The sequence below is a fragment of the Pygocentrus nattereri genome, chromosome 4, assembly GCF_015220715.1.
Source record: "Pygocentrus nattereri isolate fPygNat1 chromosome 4, fPygNat1.pri, whole genome shotgun sequence".
NCBI lineage: Eukaryota > Metazoa > Chordata > Actinopteri > Characiformes > Serrasalmidae > Pygocentrus > Pygocentrus nattereri.
In genome coordinates, this window is record NC_051214.1 from 24,786,492 (window position 1) to 24,804,694 (window position 18,203).

Genomic DNA, 18,203 nt, shown 5'->3' on the forward strand with positions numbered 1-18,203 from the left:
TCTCTGTTCTGGCACCCAGGTGGTGGAATGAACTCCCACTGGCTGTCCGAACAGCAGAGTCTCTCGATGTCTTCAAACGTAGACTGAAGACAGTCTCTTTATACAGCACTTAAATGAGAACTGAGTTGAGGATTTACTGAATTGTATTGCACTGCTCTGTGCTTAACTCTGTTTTCTCTCTGTATCAGCATGGACTTTTGTTTCTAGCAGTATCTGAGGTCAGGACCAACTTTCTCTCTAAACTATTGGTAACTAGCAAAGATACTTTCTCTAGATAAACAAAGCACTTTTTGTACGTTGCTCTGGATAAGAGTAACTTCCTGAGAACTTCTGTTTGTTTCATTGAGCTATGAGGGAAATAATTCAAACTGTACATATTGTCAAACTGTATATGCTATGAAGGACCTATGAAGATAAACTATAGCAACAATAAAAACAAATGATGCACATACAACGAACCCGTAGAGTTAAAATGACAGAGAGCAGGGAAATAATAAATGCACCATTGTAGATTTATGTGAAGTTGTGGAGCCAGAGACAGAGCGAGAAACTGAGAAAAGCAGTGCTGCCACAGAAACATCTGATTTGGGAGCAAGCAGCCCACAGTTTGCTGCAGTTGACTCTGGTCTCCGTGGTGACAGTCCCACAGTGGATGGCGAAGGGTTTCTGTGGCAGCCGCTCTCCTCTAATCTCAGCAGCATGAGAGCAGTGCGGCCAGCGAGAGTCTTTCTGCAGCCAACATTGTCCACGCACACTGTCCACAACACTGAGCTCTTTAAGCAGCATGAAAGACTACGTTAACATTACAAGTCTTATCGCTCAACTCCAATTATTTGCTGAGATCTGATCTTCTGTTTTTTTTGGACTTTTACTCAATTTTTTTCCTGTGGTAGCTCAGATAGTCCTATCCACTCATAGAGTGAGAAAGTCAGCACATTATCCAATCGCAACACTTTATTTGGATGGTCCAGTGTAGATGCTTTGTAGATGCTCATTCATTCTAACTAATATTAAACCAAATATCTATTGCAACTAAACTTGAAGTTGTACGTGACTGAATCCAGTAAATTTATCTGACCTGACTTTAACCCTAACCTCAAGGCAAATAGACCTAACCCTAACCATAATGTTGTTGATAATCAACTATTACCAGAGAGTTTGTTAATAACATAAGTGTCTTGTAAAGACAACTTGTAAAGTCATCAACAGTGAATACATTTGCTGAAAAAAAAGATTTATTGTTTGTTGCTTACTGATAGGGCCTGTTCATTACAGGTAGGTTTATTGTTATGGTTGTTTAACACAATGATACAGTGTGATTTGTCATCTCAGTGATACGTCACAGCTTATGACCTTGGCAATCTAGAAAAACTACTTGTACGTTAGTCTTTACCTGCCACTCAAGTGCCTTCATGAGAAAATCACAAGTTTATGAGTTTACTAGGATCGGCCCAACAGGCCATAATTCACTGCCAATTCTCAGTTCCTAGCCAAGTCTTCCCCGATCACACAATGCTACCAAAGTAGGAGGCTCAAGGCCAGCATGTGCTTCCTCAGAAGCCAACCCCTGCATCTTTGGTAGATGAGCTTTTACTGTCCAAATCTGCTACACTGTTAGAAATAAAGGTTCTGTGCAGGTAAATTTTTTGCTCATCAAGGAACAAACAGTGTAAGTGTTCCCGCAAAGGTACAACAGTGGTTTTAAAGTCCAACTGTGAACCTTAAATAAGTTCTTCCAGGTGAGAAAAGTACATATTTGTATCTTTTCATAACCAAATATTTTAAAACAGCACAATAAAATAAAAGCCTGGAGGCGAGACGGGGTGTGTGGAGTCAGTATAACTTAAAATATAATTTCAGTGGATTATGGTTCAGTTATGTTTCCTGACTAAAGGTACTGATATGTATCCTTGACGGTCCCAACCCAGTGACAAGAGGGGCCCAGTGCCAGTTTCGTATCTGTATTTCTGAGAATGCACATGAGCTAACAGGCAACCTTGATCGGCTAGCATTACTCTGAACATTAAACATTTAAACTTCTTGATGAGTCACATCTTCCTAAGTAAGAGTGGGCACCATGATGACAGAGTGAAATGCAAAAGTTTCCCTGGTCCAATTCTGTTTTTGTTGATTCTGTAAGTATACATAGAAAACACATCTGCATATTTTAATGCACAATTAATGCTTATTAGCTGAATTTTAGATTTTTGGAAAAAAATAAAACAAAAAATGAGGCAATGCAAAGACTTTGAGACATTTTATTTATAGTATGTGTTTTTTTTTTTTTTTTAATTATGTCAAAATTGTGCATTAGCTTTTGCAGGAAAATGCCACATTTAAGTGTGTTCTTAAGATGTGTTCATTTATTTTCGCTGAAAATGAACAAAACATGTTATTTGACTGGGGGTGTTCAAACTTTTGCATACAACTGTATTTATATATATATATATATATATATATATATATATATATATATATATATTTCAAATGTGACACACTTTTCTTCTGTTCCAACTTATCAAATCTCCAAAATATTTTAGATATAAATAGATGTATATTGTGTATTAAAGTATTATGATGATGGTTTGTAATATCCATATGCTATCTGGCGATAGTGTGAACACAATTTATGATGTGAAATAATCCACATCTTACCAAGTTAAGCTGCCCCTGACACACTTCCTGATACTCCGTAATGAAGACCAGACTTTTTCACTCACACAGCTTTGGAAAAGTCTGATTTGTTTGGGAGAAAAAACTGATTCATGCCACAGCAACTCTATAATGTAAAAGCAGCCAATCGTGGCTTTTTCTCCCCTTCCTGCCTTCTCTTTCTTTCTGTACCTCTCTTTTTCTCCGCCCCCTTTTCTCTCCATCTCACTCTTTCTCAGTCAACAACATGCACAATCCAGTGCAGACAAAACCTAACAAATAAATGCAAAACCAAAGCACAGCAACTCCCATATTAACTAAAACTGTGTGTGTAAGCATGTGTGTGTGACAGACATCTGAGTCAGGGTGTGGAGAGCACTCCCAGATCCTCCTTGTCTGGTCATGACCTCACTCCCAGCCCTGGGCCTGCAGTGTGTTCAAACATCATGTTCACCCCTGATCTCAGGAAGTGAATGCTTGTAGTGCGTTTGTGCAACGGCCTTGACAGGATGGAGCGGCTTTTACTTACACAGTGAAATATGGTCCAGAAATGATCCTCTGACCCTTTTCATTGCGTCACTGCGGTACTTCACCCCTTCACTATTTCCATAATTAGAGAAAACTGCTTCAAACTCAACATACGACTAAAATGGCCAAAAATGGTTTCAAACAATGATGCTGATTCATAACAATAACCTTCAGTGAATTTAGATTGAAACCAGGCGCAGTTTTCTGATCTATACTTTAGTCTCCACTCAGTCTTATCTTATCAGAAATACATATCTTTATACAGGGTGATTCACTCGAAAGAGGCCCCGAATATTCTGCTGTAACTCCTGTTAGGATGAAGCAATCTGATCCAAAAAAAATACACTGCATACCTTGACGTATGTGTAATTGATTGCATTACATGCAATACTGGAAGTGATCTCTGCCAGACATTTGAAGGGGTATGGGAGTATACACCCAGGAGGAGCAAACAGAGGTTCAATGTTGAGATGGCTGTCTGGCGCCTACCACATCGCTCCAACGCAGGGGGCTAGTTCAAAGCTCCATATACAGAGGAGCTCATTGCATGTTGTTTCGTTCAGATTGATTCATCCTAGCGAGAGATATTACAGAATATTTGGGGCCTCTTTCGAGGGAATCTCCCTGTAGTTCCACTCTGCTCGGTGTCGTATGAGGCTGTACTTGTCTTGTTTCCAGCCAAATAGACGGTGATGTCATTTTAAACCCTTATAATAAAAGTAGCTGAACTCACAGTTTGCTTTTCTACTGAAAGTCGAGCCATTTTTCCACAAATCTGGGCAATAAACTATTAACAGACAATGTGTCTTCAGTGATCTGCTCTGTAACTTATGACTTTTATAAAATAATACAAAGAGTGTCTAAGATTTTTGGCTTTCAGCAGTAAATTGTAAGCATGTAGCAATATGTCTAGGTCATAAAACACATGTTCTGTTCATTTGAGGGGAACTTTTACAAAAATGAATAAATTAATTAAAAATTAGCATTTATTTTATGCAGTTACTGAATATTTGCCTGATGATTTGATGAAAGGCAAAATATACTCTGGAGAATAAGAGGTTGATAATTAACCAAATAAGATTGAGATAAATGAGAACTGCTAAGCTAACTGACCAGAAGTGTTGCTAACATTATGTGAAACCCACCATATCTATCACTGGTACTGACACTGACCTGTATAAAAACCTCCAGCTACACCGCTGTTCCTGATACACTCTTACCAGTACCACTCACACTAGCATGATACCACCATGTTAATGTCACTGCTGTGCAGATCTGACAGTAAGATCTGGTCAACATTAGTTTTCTTGGCAGAAACTTCGCAGAAAAGTTTATATATAGAGAGTTTTACATTTCGCTGTTGTCAGAAGAAAACATTGTATCTCCAAATTGGTAACTTTACAGGAGAATGAAAAAAGCAACTTTACTTTTAATGTAAGTCAATGGAACCAGACAGTTTTTTTCAACGTCATTTTGTGCTGTTTCTTTTAGTCCATTCATCATGAAATTTATACACAATGTAAAGGCAACAGGTATTTTCAAATTATGTCAAAAACAGAAAAACATAAAAAATAGAGATACGAGGTTTTCTTCTGACAACAGCGATATGTATCTGCAACTAAATTGGTTTTATCTAATTAAAAATAAACACTGAACAGTAGTGTACACAGTGGACCTGTACACATTACTGGGTGGATCTTACATTGATAACAGTGAGTAGGTATTTCTAATGAGTTTAAAATGAGTCTAAACGTGTTTCTAATGAGCTGGATGGTCAGTGTATTCTGTACATTCGCATGTAAAAGTGTTGGTAAAATTGCATGTCTTGTTAATTTATTTTTTTTTAATCAACAAATCATCTACAGAGAACACACTTCTGCACATATTAGAGCAAAAAGTGGCCTGAGAAAAAAAGTTATGGTACATTTTACATGGTGTGTAACATGCACATGTTTAATGTTATTGTTACACCATGGGGTCTGAGAGTAATGCAATTTCAGTACACTGTATGTCCTGTACATATTGTAGTATTGACAATAAAGCTGACTTGACTTGACAACAACATGAACAAAACATGTCATTTGAATTTTGGCTACAATTGTATATAAACACATTAGAAATGCTAACATTGTTTAAGGAGTGTAGGCTGAACATTGCACAAAAGACAAGACTTAAAGCTGCCCTGTTGGCAATATAAAAGACTACAGTGACACTTGTTGATGATATTCATTCTGATTCCCCCTAATGAAACATGAATTAAAGTATTAGCCATGAGGGGTGTAACTGGCACTTTTCTTTACATGGATTTCTGTCACGCCTCCCAGCAGAATACCAAAACTACTGAAACCCCTAATCAAAGTAGGCCATAATCAAACTCACAATGGCACCACTTAAACCTAGTGGTGCTGTAATTATTTTCTTGGCTTTTGTAGGAAGGATTTTGCAGAAATTCCACTAGTGGTGTTAGCAGCCTGGCTAAATGCAGCTGACAAGGCCCCCTAGCTTTGAGCCCAAGAGCTTGTATGCAGACTTTGCGTCTGCCTCTGTTACACATAGAGAGGAGATATGTTATAATCAGATTCTAATTTAACGGAGCCCTGTGAAATGTCTCACTGGGCTAGCGTACAGATTTATCAACACAAGAAAGCAGATATCAGACACCAGCCGCAGCTTACACTTCATCCATCACACACACACACACTCACTTGTTTTTACAGATTTAACAAATGAAAGAGTATGTATAGCCTAAAGACACACATCTGCAAACATGCACCCTGCATTCTCTCTCTCTATCTCTCTCTCTCTCTCTCTCTCTCTCTATATATATATATATATATATATATATATATATATATATATATATATATGTATATATATATATATATATACATTCTCTCTCTCTCTCACTCACTCTCACTCTCACACACATACACACACATGCACCTTTACAAGTTCCAGGTGTTATCAGTGCAGTATGGCATAGGTTTTGTACTCTATGAAGCGTGGTCCAGTAAAAGCTTGCAGTGTTTTCAGTTCAGTTAGCTCATAAACCAGGAATACACACAGACACATACCTCACTCTTCACAATGATAAACTAAAAATCTTAACACAATAAATCAAAGATTAACTCCTATTTATCCTATCAGCTCAGTCTTCCATAATTAATGAGTCACAGTGTTTCCTCTGTGTCATTCGGTGAAGATACTTCAGTTAAATTAGATTCAGAACTGCTAATGAAATGAAAAATAGCTCTAAAAATAGAGCTATTACAGGCGATGTTACTGTGTTTATACCAGATGTCCACTAAAACCTCTTCCTTGGCCACAGGCACTGTGCAAGAGGGTTGCCAGAGGGTACTGAAGCAACCCTGCAAAAACATTTAGCATCTCCACTCCCACCCCCTGAATGTTTATAGACCCTTTCATATTTTATATCACATGAATGTAATTGGGCTACAGTATATGTACAGTGTGCAAGTACTGCGTGTATCTAGGTAGCCTTTGAATGCTGGTCTAATATCAAGGTTGCTTTAGCCTGTTATTAAATCAGTGCATTAACGGCCACACAAGCGTTGATCTTCAGGTTGTGACTAAAAATGCACCCTCTGTGTTCTTACAAAGACTGTTGTGGTGAATTATTTAAGATAAGATGTTTAACCATGGACTACTTTCTTATTCCTTCCATGTCTGGATGTTTGGACACATTGCAAGTATCAACTGCTATCACTTTTTTAAACTTAAAGGTGCCCAAAAATGGTTATTAGTTCAATGCAATAATAAAAGAACCACTTTCAGCACCTAAAGACCCTTCTAATGGGTGGTTCTTTAGAGAAACAATTTTGTAAATGAGATATATGAGTGTAAAGAACCTTGTAATGTTTAATGAACTTCCACATCATGTAGAGGTTCTAGAAAAAAAAACTCTTTTAATTGGTAAAGAACCTTTACCTTATGTGCAGGTTCTATAAAGTCAAAAGATTCTTCACACTCACACATTTCTTTTTCAAACATGACTCTTTAAGGAACCAACAAAAGGTTTTCTATAGCACTGTTCAAATAACTCTTTGTGGCACCTTTATTTTGAGAGTGTACAAGACTTAGTGTCCACAGGTGGTTTTATAGCCATAGTCTGCACATGCAACACCAGCATGTCGACAACACTGCTCAACATGACCCTGCCATTACATCACTGCCACATGGGCAGGGCTCATGATATACAAGCTAAAAAGTTATCTAAAGGTATCAATACCCAATACAAGCTCAGCCAAAGCACTGGCTCCTTAGCACATCAGCATGAACTGTGGATAAAACCTTAAAGGGGTCCTATTATGCTTTTCCATTTTTTCTTTTCCTTCCTTTTCTGACGCCACTGGAAAAAATAGTCCCACTGATGTTAATAGCTGCTCAGGACAGAAAGGTCTGCTGCAGGCAGCAAGACAGGGGCAGAACATGCAGGGCCAGAACTGTTCTGGTGGTTGACAGATTGGGTGAGTTGTCCAATCAGAGCACAGTGGGCTCAACAGGAAGGGAAGCCTTAAGACACAGGGTGAATAGAGATGTACAGCATGAGAAAAATCATGTGTTTTGGGTTTTAATTTTAATTAATGTGAAGCAAATTGCTTCCCTCAAAAAAAAGCTTGGCCCCTTTATGAGCATGTCACTTAGCTTTCCAGAGTAAATGTATACACTGTATTGCCAAAAGTATTCACTCACCCAAGCAAATCACTGAATTTAGGTGTTCCAATCACTTCCGTGGCCACAGGTGTATAAAACCAAGCACATAGGCCTGCAGACTGCTTCTACAAACATTAGTGAAAGAATGGGTCACTCTCAGGAGCTCAGTGAATTCCAGCGTGGTACAGTGATCGGACGCCACCTGTGCAGCAAGTCCAGTCGTGAAATTTCCTCACTACTAAATATTCCACAATCAACTGTCAGTGGTATTATAATAAAGTGGAAGCGATTGGGAACGACAGCAACTCAGCCACGAAGTGGTCGGCAGATGCTAACTTTCTGCAGAGTCAATCCCTACAGAGCTCCAAACTTCATGTGGCCTTCAGATCAGCTCAAGAACAACATAGAGAGCTTCATGGAATGGGTTTCCCAAGCACAATGCAAAGCGCTGAATGCAGTTGTGTAAAGTGCCATCACTGGACTGTAGAGCAGTGGAGACGTGTTCTCTGGAGTGACGAATCACACTTCTCCGTCTGGCAATCTGATGAACGAGTCTGGGTTTGGCGGTTGCCAGGAAAACGGTACTTGTCTGATTGCATTGTGCCAAGTGTAAAGTTTGGTGGAGGGGGGATTATGGTGTGGGGTTGGTTTTCAGGAGTTGGGCTCGGCCCCTTAGTTCCAGTGATAGGAACTCTTAATGCTTTAGCAGATCAAGAGATTCTGGACAATTTCATGCTCCCAACTATGTGAGAACAGTTTGGGGATGGGCCCTTACTGTTCCAACATGACTGCGCACCAGTGTGCACAGCAAGGTCCATAAAGACATGGATGAACAAGTTTGGTGTGGAAGAACTTGACTGCCCCGCACAGAGTCCTGACCTCAACCTGATAGAACACCTTTGGGATGAATTAGAGTGGAGACTGCGAGCCAGATCTTCTCGTCCAACATCAGTGTCTGACCTCACAAATGCGCTTCTGGAAGAATGGTCAAAAATTCCCATAAACACACTCCTAAACTTTGTGGAAAGCCTTCCCAAAAGAGTTGAAGCTGTTTTAGCTGCAAAGGGTGGGCTGACATCATATTAAACCCTTTGGATTAAGAATGAGATGTGAAGTTCATATGCATGTGAAGGCAGATGACCGAATACTTTTGGCAATATAGTGTATGTGGAATTGAAGGCTGGTTCAGAGTCCTGATGCAACACTTGTGACAGCAAGACCAATAGTTATAGCTCATGCTTTTCATATTCCGTTTGACTAGATTATTTTCTTAACTCTGTTTAATTATCTCTCACTAAATACATGTGTAAATGTTGAAACTTCATACTGAATCTTCTCAGCACTGGTTTCAGCATGTAGCTTGTCTATGGGAGAGACAGATTACGAAAATCGCTCTTTAACATTACGACTGGCTGCTGCTGCACATCAACATCATAGGTACAGCATTCCCTTTAAATGTTTCAGGAACTTTGCAGCAAAACTGAAAAAACCCCACCCCCCTAACCTTCCTGTGTTGAAGGACATTAGGCTCTGGTTATCACCCACTGGCTCCTCTTTTGTCACATCACTATGCCAAATTTCCTGAGTGGAGAGAGAGAAGCATGTTTATCAACCTCTTCAGTGCAAAAGCAGTCAAAAATATCCACTCTTTTCTATTATTGTGTAACAACAGCTTGTAAACAGTCATTTCACATCAGAAAACCCAAGCGTATAATGTTTCACACTAAAACGGTAATGTGAATGTGAATAAAACTGAAAGTGGACCATTTATGATGCACTTCCACGCATTATTAGCAAACACCAAGTTAAGTGTTTGTCAATAAAACAAACAATGCACTGGATTTACCCCATTCTAATGCGTACATCATTGTGCGTTCATCAATCCCCTGCTTGGACAAGCACTCTACATTATACCAATAAGAGTCCTTGGGCAAGACTCCTAACACCACCTTCGCCTTCCTGTGTAAAATGATCAAACTGTAAGTCGCTCTGGATAAGAGTGTCAGCAAAATGCCATAAATGTAAATGATAATAATTGTGTCGATTGTGCTCATGAACAAATGATGTACACACTTGATTCAAGTCAATTCAATCACTTTTTTCAGCATAAATCAACCTAGACTTAATCGCCAGAGCACATAAACAGTGTGGTTCTGCATCCATTCTGTACATGATTGCGCATCATTACTGAGAGGATAATTTAGAGGATGTAAATAAAGCCCTGTTTCAAACGGGGCCAGAGGATTTAGGCAGGCTGGGAATGAAACACCAAAAGAGGAACACGCAAACAAACGAGGCTGTGGTTCCTCAGATTAGCAGCCTGCTCTCTGCTGCAGCCACTGCGGTTGTTTTTTACGGGCCCAGGTTGCGTGCAGAGCAGGGAAAACGTCTCATTCTTTCCGTTCATCCTCCGACAGCATTACACCATCCAGCTTAACGATTTAATCGCAAAGTCAATTAATCTAACACTCAAATGGAACAGAACAGAAGGAGGCCTGGTACATCAGGAGGCCTTTAAAAGACAAACATCAGCAGCAGCTACGACGACGTCAGCATCCCCGCAGAGCTCGACAGCCAAGAGATAAAGATCTCGTTCTGGGCAATATCCAGGGGAAAATAAGCAGGACTATGGAAAGAGTTTGCAGAGAAGAGGTCAGGGTTCAAGTGTGGTTTTGGTCAGGAGGACACGCAGAACAGGGCCTGATAAGCCTCCACAAGTCATGCAGCAATGACCCCCATGGTAATTATGTCATTATGGGATTCCTGTTTTTACAATGTAATTACAAGGCAAAGAGAGGACTAGGATAGCTGGGGGCTAGAGGGGGTCAGATTGGGTTGTTTTGGGGGGGTGAGTGGGGGCTGCGGCTCTACGCTCTCTCGCACCGGGACGTCCCGTTGTGTCTGGCAGCCCAGCCGTGACATTATTGTGGAAAATCTGTTGAGGAAGCAGCTTTTTTACAGCGATTCCGCCATTCGCAGAAACTCGAGCAAGGACACGGCTCTGCCAAAACAGCGAGCCACTCCGAAACAGGCCTGGCTCTTTGCCTCAGTGAAGAACAATGAGGCTTTCACATTACCTACCACATGCCCATCACACACGCACGTGTGCACACACACTGTACACCACTGAGCATATTTTTGATTGATATGGCCAGTACAGAACAACCACCAGCTAATACATACAAACATGTAATTTGTAAAACAATTATAAGATGTAAAATAATTTGTTTTTGCCTCGACTCTGCTACTTTAAGAAATCATTGGGCGGGGCCTGAGAAGAGTCAACCAATGTGGAGTCCCCTCCCTTGGCCAAGCCTGCCTTAGCGGTGTTGTTCTTCTCCTCCTTCGCATTTTTAATAAATCTCTGTTGTCTGAAGAAAACAATGTATCTCCAAATTGATAACTTTACAGAAAAAGGAAAAAAAATCAACTTTACTTTTAATGTAAGTCAATGGAACCAGACTTTTGTCCAAGTCATTTTGGGACATTTCGTTTGGTCCACTCTTCATGAAATTTACACACAATGTAAAGGATAACAGGTATTTTCAAATTATGTCAAAAACTGAAAGACAAAAATGGTGAGAAACCAGGTTTCTCCCAACAGCGGTGATATGTTTTCTGTATTCTATGTATTTTAAACAGTATGCAGAATATTTGGCACATATTATATATCCACTTAGAACATCAATAAAAAATATAAGTTGACCACTTACACTTTACACTTTTGCACATGACTATATATCATAAACATTTTTATGAAGTCTAACCAGACATTCAAAAACAGATTTAGCTAACATAGCAGTTGGAAAAATTGTGGTGGATGCACAGCCAGGACTAGTTGTATATACTGTCTGTTTCACGTTTTGTGTGTCGGTTCTAGTTGTCCAACAAAGATGCATGCTCAAAAAGCACAGACCAAGACAGATGAAGAAAGTACAATTTAGGTGTAGGAAAAAAGTCAAATCAATGCAGAATTAAAGTAGCCAATCAGAAAGAAGCATACAAAATTGACTGGTTGTGACAGAAGTCAATCTAGTAGGCCTGTAAGTGGGAGAGGTTAAGCCAGGACTCCAGACTAACTCCAACCCGTCATCTTGGGGGGCTGTCTGTCATAGAATCTTAAACAGTAAAGCCATCCATGCTAAGTTCCATAAACCTGTCAATAAGAATTCCTATGTAATATTAGCAATAAGCTAACGACTATGCCTGTTCACATTTTTAAGCATGCTCTACCTTAATTATGGATAATAAAAGCTTGTAATAGATATTGAAGTAAGATTTTTTCCCTTTGCTTGTCGGGGCTCTACAGTGTCTCTAGAGTCTTTTCGAACTTGGTAGTAATATTAATCGACTAGATAGATGTCTTTAACCCTTTCAAATAATCTTCCATGGGGCAATGATGATCTTGCATTACTTGGCCATAAATAAGGATAAATCAATGAGTGCGATTATATGCACTCAGTAATCCGATCATAATTAGATTTCTGCAGTTATCTGATTATTTAAATGGTCATGTTAACACCATCCTCCAAATCTAGAAACCCTATTAGGAAATCTAATAAAGAGGCTGGATTTCAGCTCAGTAATCAGATTTCTCAGTGCATGTGAACTCTTACTCTGATTTCTTTCAGATTTCTCAGTCGGTGCATGTGCGAAAACAGACAGCGGTACCGGAAATAAGTGAGCAGTAAAACACTTTTGGAACATCACGTCTTCTTCTGTGAGTTTATTGGCTGGTTGCAAAGCAGAAATCTGATTACTGCCTGACTCTTGTAGACGCAGAATTTTCCCATGATCTGATTATTCAAGTGCATGTAAACGTGTTCCACCAGATTGACAAAACTGATTTTCTGCAGTTATCGGATTATTAAGTGCATGTAAACACACTCAATGTTAACAACTGTTTATTGCTGTTTACCAGCTATTCCCAATGCCTGTTATAATGCATACTGCTTCTGAAGACCAGCAATGCTCCAATATTACCATGTGATAATTATGAGTTATTGCAAAAGAACCTGAAGACAATATGAATTTATAGAGATTTGTTTCCAGAAGGTATTTCATTATAACTAATAAAGTGATGTTTTAATCACAGAGCTTTTGACACACACACTCCCATAGATACTGTACACATAAATGTATTTATGGACCACAGATGTGTTTATGTGCGTTGTGTGTCTATATTTGTGCATGTACTGGTGTATTGTTATGGGACATTTATTATTTTGGGAAACCCATAATATGGTGGTACACAAATTCTAAAGAAAAAATGACTGTAAACAAAGACGTTTAATATTTGGATGATCATTTTTTTCTTAGTGAAGGCTGATATTTTTTTGGGACAGTTCTGGGAAAAGTTAGTGTGGAGCCCTGATTAAAGGCCTCTATTTTCACATGACATAATAAGGAGCATAATCAAACCCCAGTCAAATCAATTGTGATATTTCATGTATTGTGTATCATAAAAATATCTTCAAGCATTGCAATATTATTTGCCATACTGCCCACCTCTGGGCCACATCAGTCCATGCTATTGAATCCAGGATGATTCGAATGTCTTACCTTTCATTTGAGTGATGCTTGACTAGATCATTCAATCTGGAAGTGCAGAATTGAGGGAGATGTTGAAGGGAAGATGACGTAAACATAATAACCAAATAAACTCTAACTCCCAGCTCCGCAGGCCAAACACCAGTCATGCCACATTACCAAGATACCGTTCAAGCACAAATCAGTGCATAGATAGTCACACAGACATTTCCTCACACTTCCCATCCAAGCCTCCCAAATGCACAGGAATGTAAATGCACCTGAAACGATATACACCGGATATGGACCAGAAAGACAAAGAACCCACAGAGCCTTTTCAGAACACACACAAAGCCTACACAATTCAATATCTCTGTTCTCTTATTCTCATGCCACACACAGGTCCACCCCCACCCCCCCATCCATCCGAATGCTCCACACACTGCAACACGGTCCAAACCTCAACAGTGCTGTATCAAGTTCAGCTACTGCACCGATACTAGTTCAACATAACACACCCTCAGTTCACCTCTTTTCTTTAACACCTGTTCTTTTGTATACAGCAACTGGTTGCCTGCATTGTGTAACGTTTAAATATGCTGAGAAATGTGGGAAGCTCAGTTTACTTAATGTTAAAAATATGGATGATAGAAGAACAATGCAGTAAATCTGGCACTGAAACTTCTTCTGAAATAACGCTTCTGCAAGAAGATCCACACTCTCATAACTGCACAACATACATAGTACACTGAATAAATGGATTCATGTGGTCACACACATATACAGGACCACATTTAAAGAGCACATTTTCCATCATAAAGAAGAATCATTTAACCATTCAAATGGTTCTTTCTCACAGTTCTACATATGACCATTGCCTTTATTGAAGAACCCTTGAAGAAGCATGCACACTATTCAAAGTAATGGTTCCTCAATGGTTCCTGGCTTGGATGTACAGGTCTACAAAGGCAAATCTTTCACCTGGTCCAGAACCCTTACAGTATGTGGAGGATCTATATAATATATAATTCTTTGAAGAATCATTTTTTTCTTTCATACCATGACATGTTTTTGAGTGAAACACAGTATCAGGGAGGGTCTTTGAGCAAGCTGAGCATTTTAAGCTGATGGTGGGTGGGTGTTGTGAGAGGGGGAGGTGAAACATTATATTATGGGCTGACAGAATCAAAATTCAGAAGATACGTATGTGAGTTAGAGGGAGGCAAAAGTCAGTACATTTCAAACATATAAAAGAATTTTACCCCTTGTATTACATGATACTATGTATCATACTTAACAAAAAAGGTGAAATTTGATTTTAAGTTGACTTTAAAGTAAGTTAAAGACACTGAAAGGCCCATGAAATGTATTTGGACACTTCATAAAATGTTTAACAAAACAACTTATTTTAGAGAAAAACACTTCCAGTACATCATCAAACATAATGGTAAACTCTTTTTGTGGAGAAAGCCTAGAGAAGGATTTTAACTAAACTGCACTAAGAGTATTGTAAAGCACAGAAGTGGAAACGTCAAAGTCTGAGGCCGTTTTTCTTACATTGGCATCAGAAGTGTACAAACTGCATCAAATGCTGTTTCCACACAATGACCTTTATATATTCTTAAGTTAGCACAAATGTCCCACTACATAGTTAAATATCTTTTTAAACAATTAACTTAATGTATTTTCTGATTTTGTGTGGTGACTACAAAAGCAACAAAAGACATAAAAGGACTACACTTATGCCCCCAAGCTAGCCACTTAACCCTGAGTTAACCCACAACTGAGGGAAATCATTTTGAGCCACTAGCAGAGATGAGGAGAGAGTCACATTTCAGCAGCACATTGAGCAGAAGCCAGGCAGTCCTCTGCGAATACATACATCAGCGCTAGACACCACACACACATCTGATGCTGTTCCTGACCTTTGTACTTCAGTTCACATCTGAATAGACTTATTGTATGAGACATATTTGATACAGTGGCAAACTGGCACGCAGTACAGGGCAGGAAGGAACTGCGGAACTGCTGCACAGCTGTTCTCTGACACACACACGTCTTGCGAACTCTCCCCGACCATCTCTGGCGCGCCACAATGATATCACTCTGTCAAGATCCTAAAGGGACCAAATGCTTTTCATCTGTATGTGGTGTTCCCCTTTTATCTATCTCTTTCACAACCTCACAGCTGCACACCAAAACCTTCCTGGGCCTCCTTGCTGATCTGAGGCCAGATTCACTTAAAGAGCTTTGGTAGATCAGCAGTACCCAGACCTGGTTCTGGAGTATCTCTGCTACGGCTGGAGTTCAGACCACCTTTGTGGAGTGTATGACTAGCCAAGATCAATTCAAGACCAAGTCTAAAGAGATTAAGTCAAGGCTGAGCCCAAATGAGAGTGAAAATAAAGATCAACGTCCAAAAAAATTAGCACACTAGTCTTTACCTGCTCCCAGTCCCAGTTTCTTGGTCTTTTCAAAGTGTTCGGTGCTGTCATTGAAAAGTGAGATCTACCCATAAACATTTATTTGGAACAATGGCATCAATGCCTAGTTCCAGAGTTATTAGTTTCATTTTGCTATACTGTTTAAATGTTATTATTATTATTATTAATAATATTAAAAAAGTTATATAGTTATACAATTACAGAATAGTATGCAAGTTATATAATTACTTAATAGTATGCAAAATACTCCCTGATAAAATTACTGGTCAATTTTTTTTGACTGTGTGAAGTGAAAACAAATGAACACATCCTCAAAACTTAAATAAGATATTTTTCTGGTAATTTCAGTGCCATAATTGTACATTTAACATATTAGGAAAAATTAAACATAAATTATAAAATGTGCCATAATTTTTGCACATTTTATGTTTACTAGTTTGTTTTTGCAATATGTTAAATTCAGAAAACAAACAGTAATTGTGCATTAAAATGTGCTGAAGTGTGTTCTTTGTAGGTTGTGTGAACCTATTTACACTACAAAATCAACAAATCATATACTGGCAAGAAAAAGATTGTGGGCCTTTTGGAATCACCTGCATTTATGTATAAGATCATCTTAACATATGATCTAGTTACAGTAAAGACAAAGTGATGTCAAAGAATCAATCAGTAATCAAGTTGTCTACAAATAAGGACAATTTAGTGCTGTGTCTACTCTCCTCAGAAATGGGTGCCCAGCCAAATCACTCCAAAGACACAACACAGAATGTTCAATGATTCAATAATAAAAATAACCCTACAGTAACAGCTAAAGGCTCGAGGGAGACACTGGAAATGGTTAACATCTTAGTTCATGAACAGGAAAAGACACTCAACAGGTATGGTTTCCATGGCAAGACACCACGGAGGAAGCCGCTGCTCTGAAGTTTGCCAAAGATCAGCCTGACACTCCAAAATGCTACTGGGAAAAAGTTTTGTGGACTGATGGACCTAAGCTTGAATTGTTTGGGAAGAACACACAGAATTACATGTGGCATAAAAAGGACACTGTGTACCACCATGAAAACATTAAGTATGGTCGAGGCAGCATCATGATTTGGGGCTGCTTTACTGCCTCAGGTCCTGGACCAATCACCAATAATTAATTCTCAAGTTTATCAAGGTGTACAAGGTGTCAGGGTAGCTGTCTGCTGGCTGAAGGCCAGTAAAAGCTATGTGATGCAGCAGGACAATGACTCTAAACAATGCAGAAAATCCACTACAGAATGACGTTAAAAAGCCCAAGACAGCCGTTCACACTAGACATCCATAGAATGAACATTCCAAATACAGGTCCAATCTGCAGCTACCAGAAGCACTTGCTTGAGGTTATTGCTGCCAAAGTGATTTTGACAAGTTATTCAATTCAAGGGTTCTCTCACTTTTTCCACCAGCACTGTGAATGTTTAATTGGTGTAAACAAGACATACAAGATTCTAATTATTTGTATGTTGCACACTGTGTTTGTCTATAATTGTCACTTGATGAAAATCACATTCTATGAGCAATTAGTGCAGAAAACTAGGTCATTCCAAAGGGTTCACATACCTTTTCTTGCCACTGTAATTTGACCAGGGGTGCCCAAAGTTTCACATATGACTGTACGTAATGAATCACATTTCAGTTTAAAACCTGTATTGACAGATCTAATCAGTTATTTAAAACTGTTGAGGTGGCTGTGTTAGATCAGTGTAAAGCTATTCCAGGATCAGCAATCCAGGCATTTCAGGGAATTCTAGTTCACTATACAACACATTAACATCTGTCTAACTTTCTTCTCAAGCTGCTCGAAACTGAGATGAACAATGACTTTGTGCCTTGTGTTGGTGTGAATGTTGAGAAGAGGAGAAAAGTTTTACTTACAGTTTGGGTTTGGGCTTGGTGGGAATTGGAGGGCCCTCTTTGGTTGGAGATGGAGATGTAGGTGGAGTAGTTTCTCCTGTTGGGAGCGCTGCTTCTTTCACATTCACTGGTGATAGAGGGCTTTCCTTGTTCAACCTGGTTGGAGCGTGGCTGCTGGGAAAAGTTCCATTCTGCTCGTGCTCGGTACCTGCGGCCACCTGAACAGGCGTCGCTGTGACACTAGGCCAGATGTCCAGCTCATTGATCTGGAAGGCCTCAGCGCTGGGTGGGGTCTTGGGTGGGACTTCAAGCAGGCTGATCTCAGTGGGTGGAGGAGGGGGTGGAAATGATTGGTTGTCCTCAAACACACTGTCGTCTCCGGACACGCCGTTGCTAGACGCCTCCTCGGCCACTAAGTGGGGAAAATACAGGAACAGTAGTTAGAATTTCCTTTCTTTGTTCTTTAAATCGACTTGGCATCCAAACCTGCTGGGT

General features: G+C 39.5%; 1 protein-coding gene across 4 annotated transcripts in view; it reads right to left on the reverse strand.

The window, feature by feature from the left end:
• palld (palladin, cytoskeletal associated protein) overlaps positions 1–18,203 on the reverse strand; it is a 175,748-nt gene that overhangs the window by 53,805 nt on the left and 103,740 nt on the right. For all 4 annotated transcript variants that reach the window (XM_017687836.2, XM_017687827.2, XM_017687824.2 and 1 more), the window contains one exon: positions 17,730–18,120. In XM_017687836.2, the coding sequence (XP_017543325.2) occupies positions 17,730–18,120 (391 nt within the window). The remainder of the gene's footprint in view (positions 1–17,729; positions 18,121–18,203) is intronic.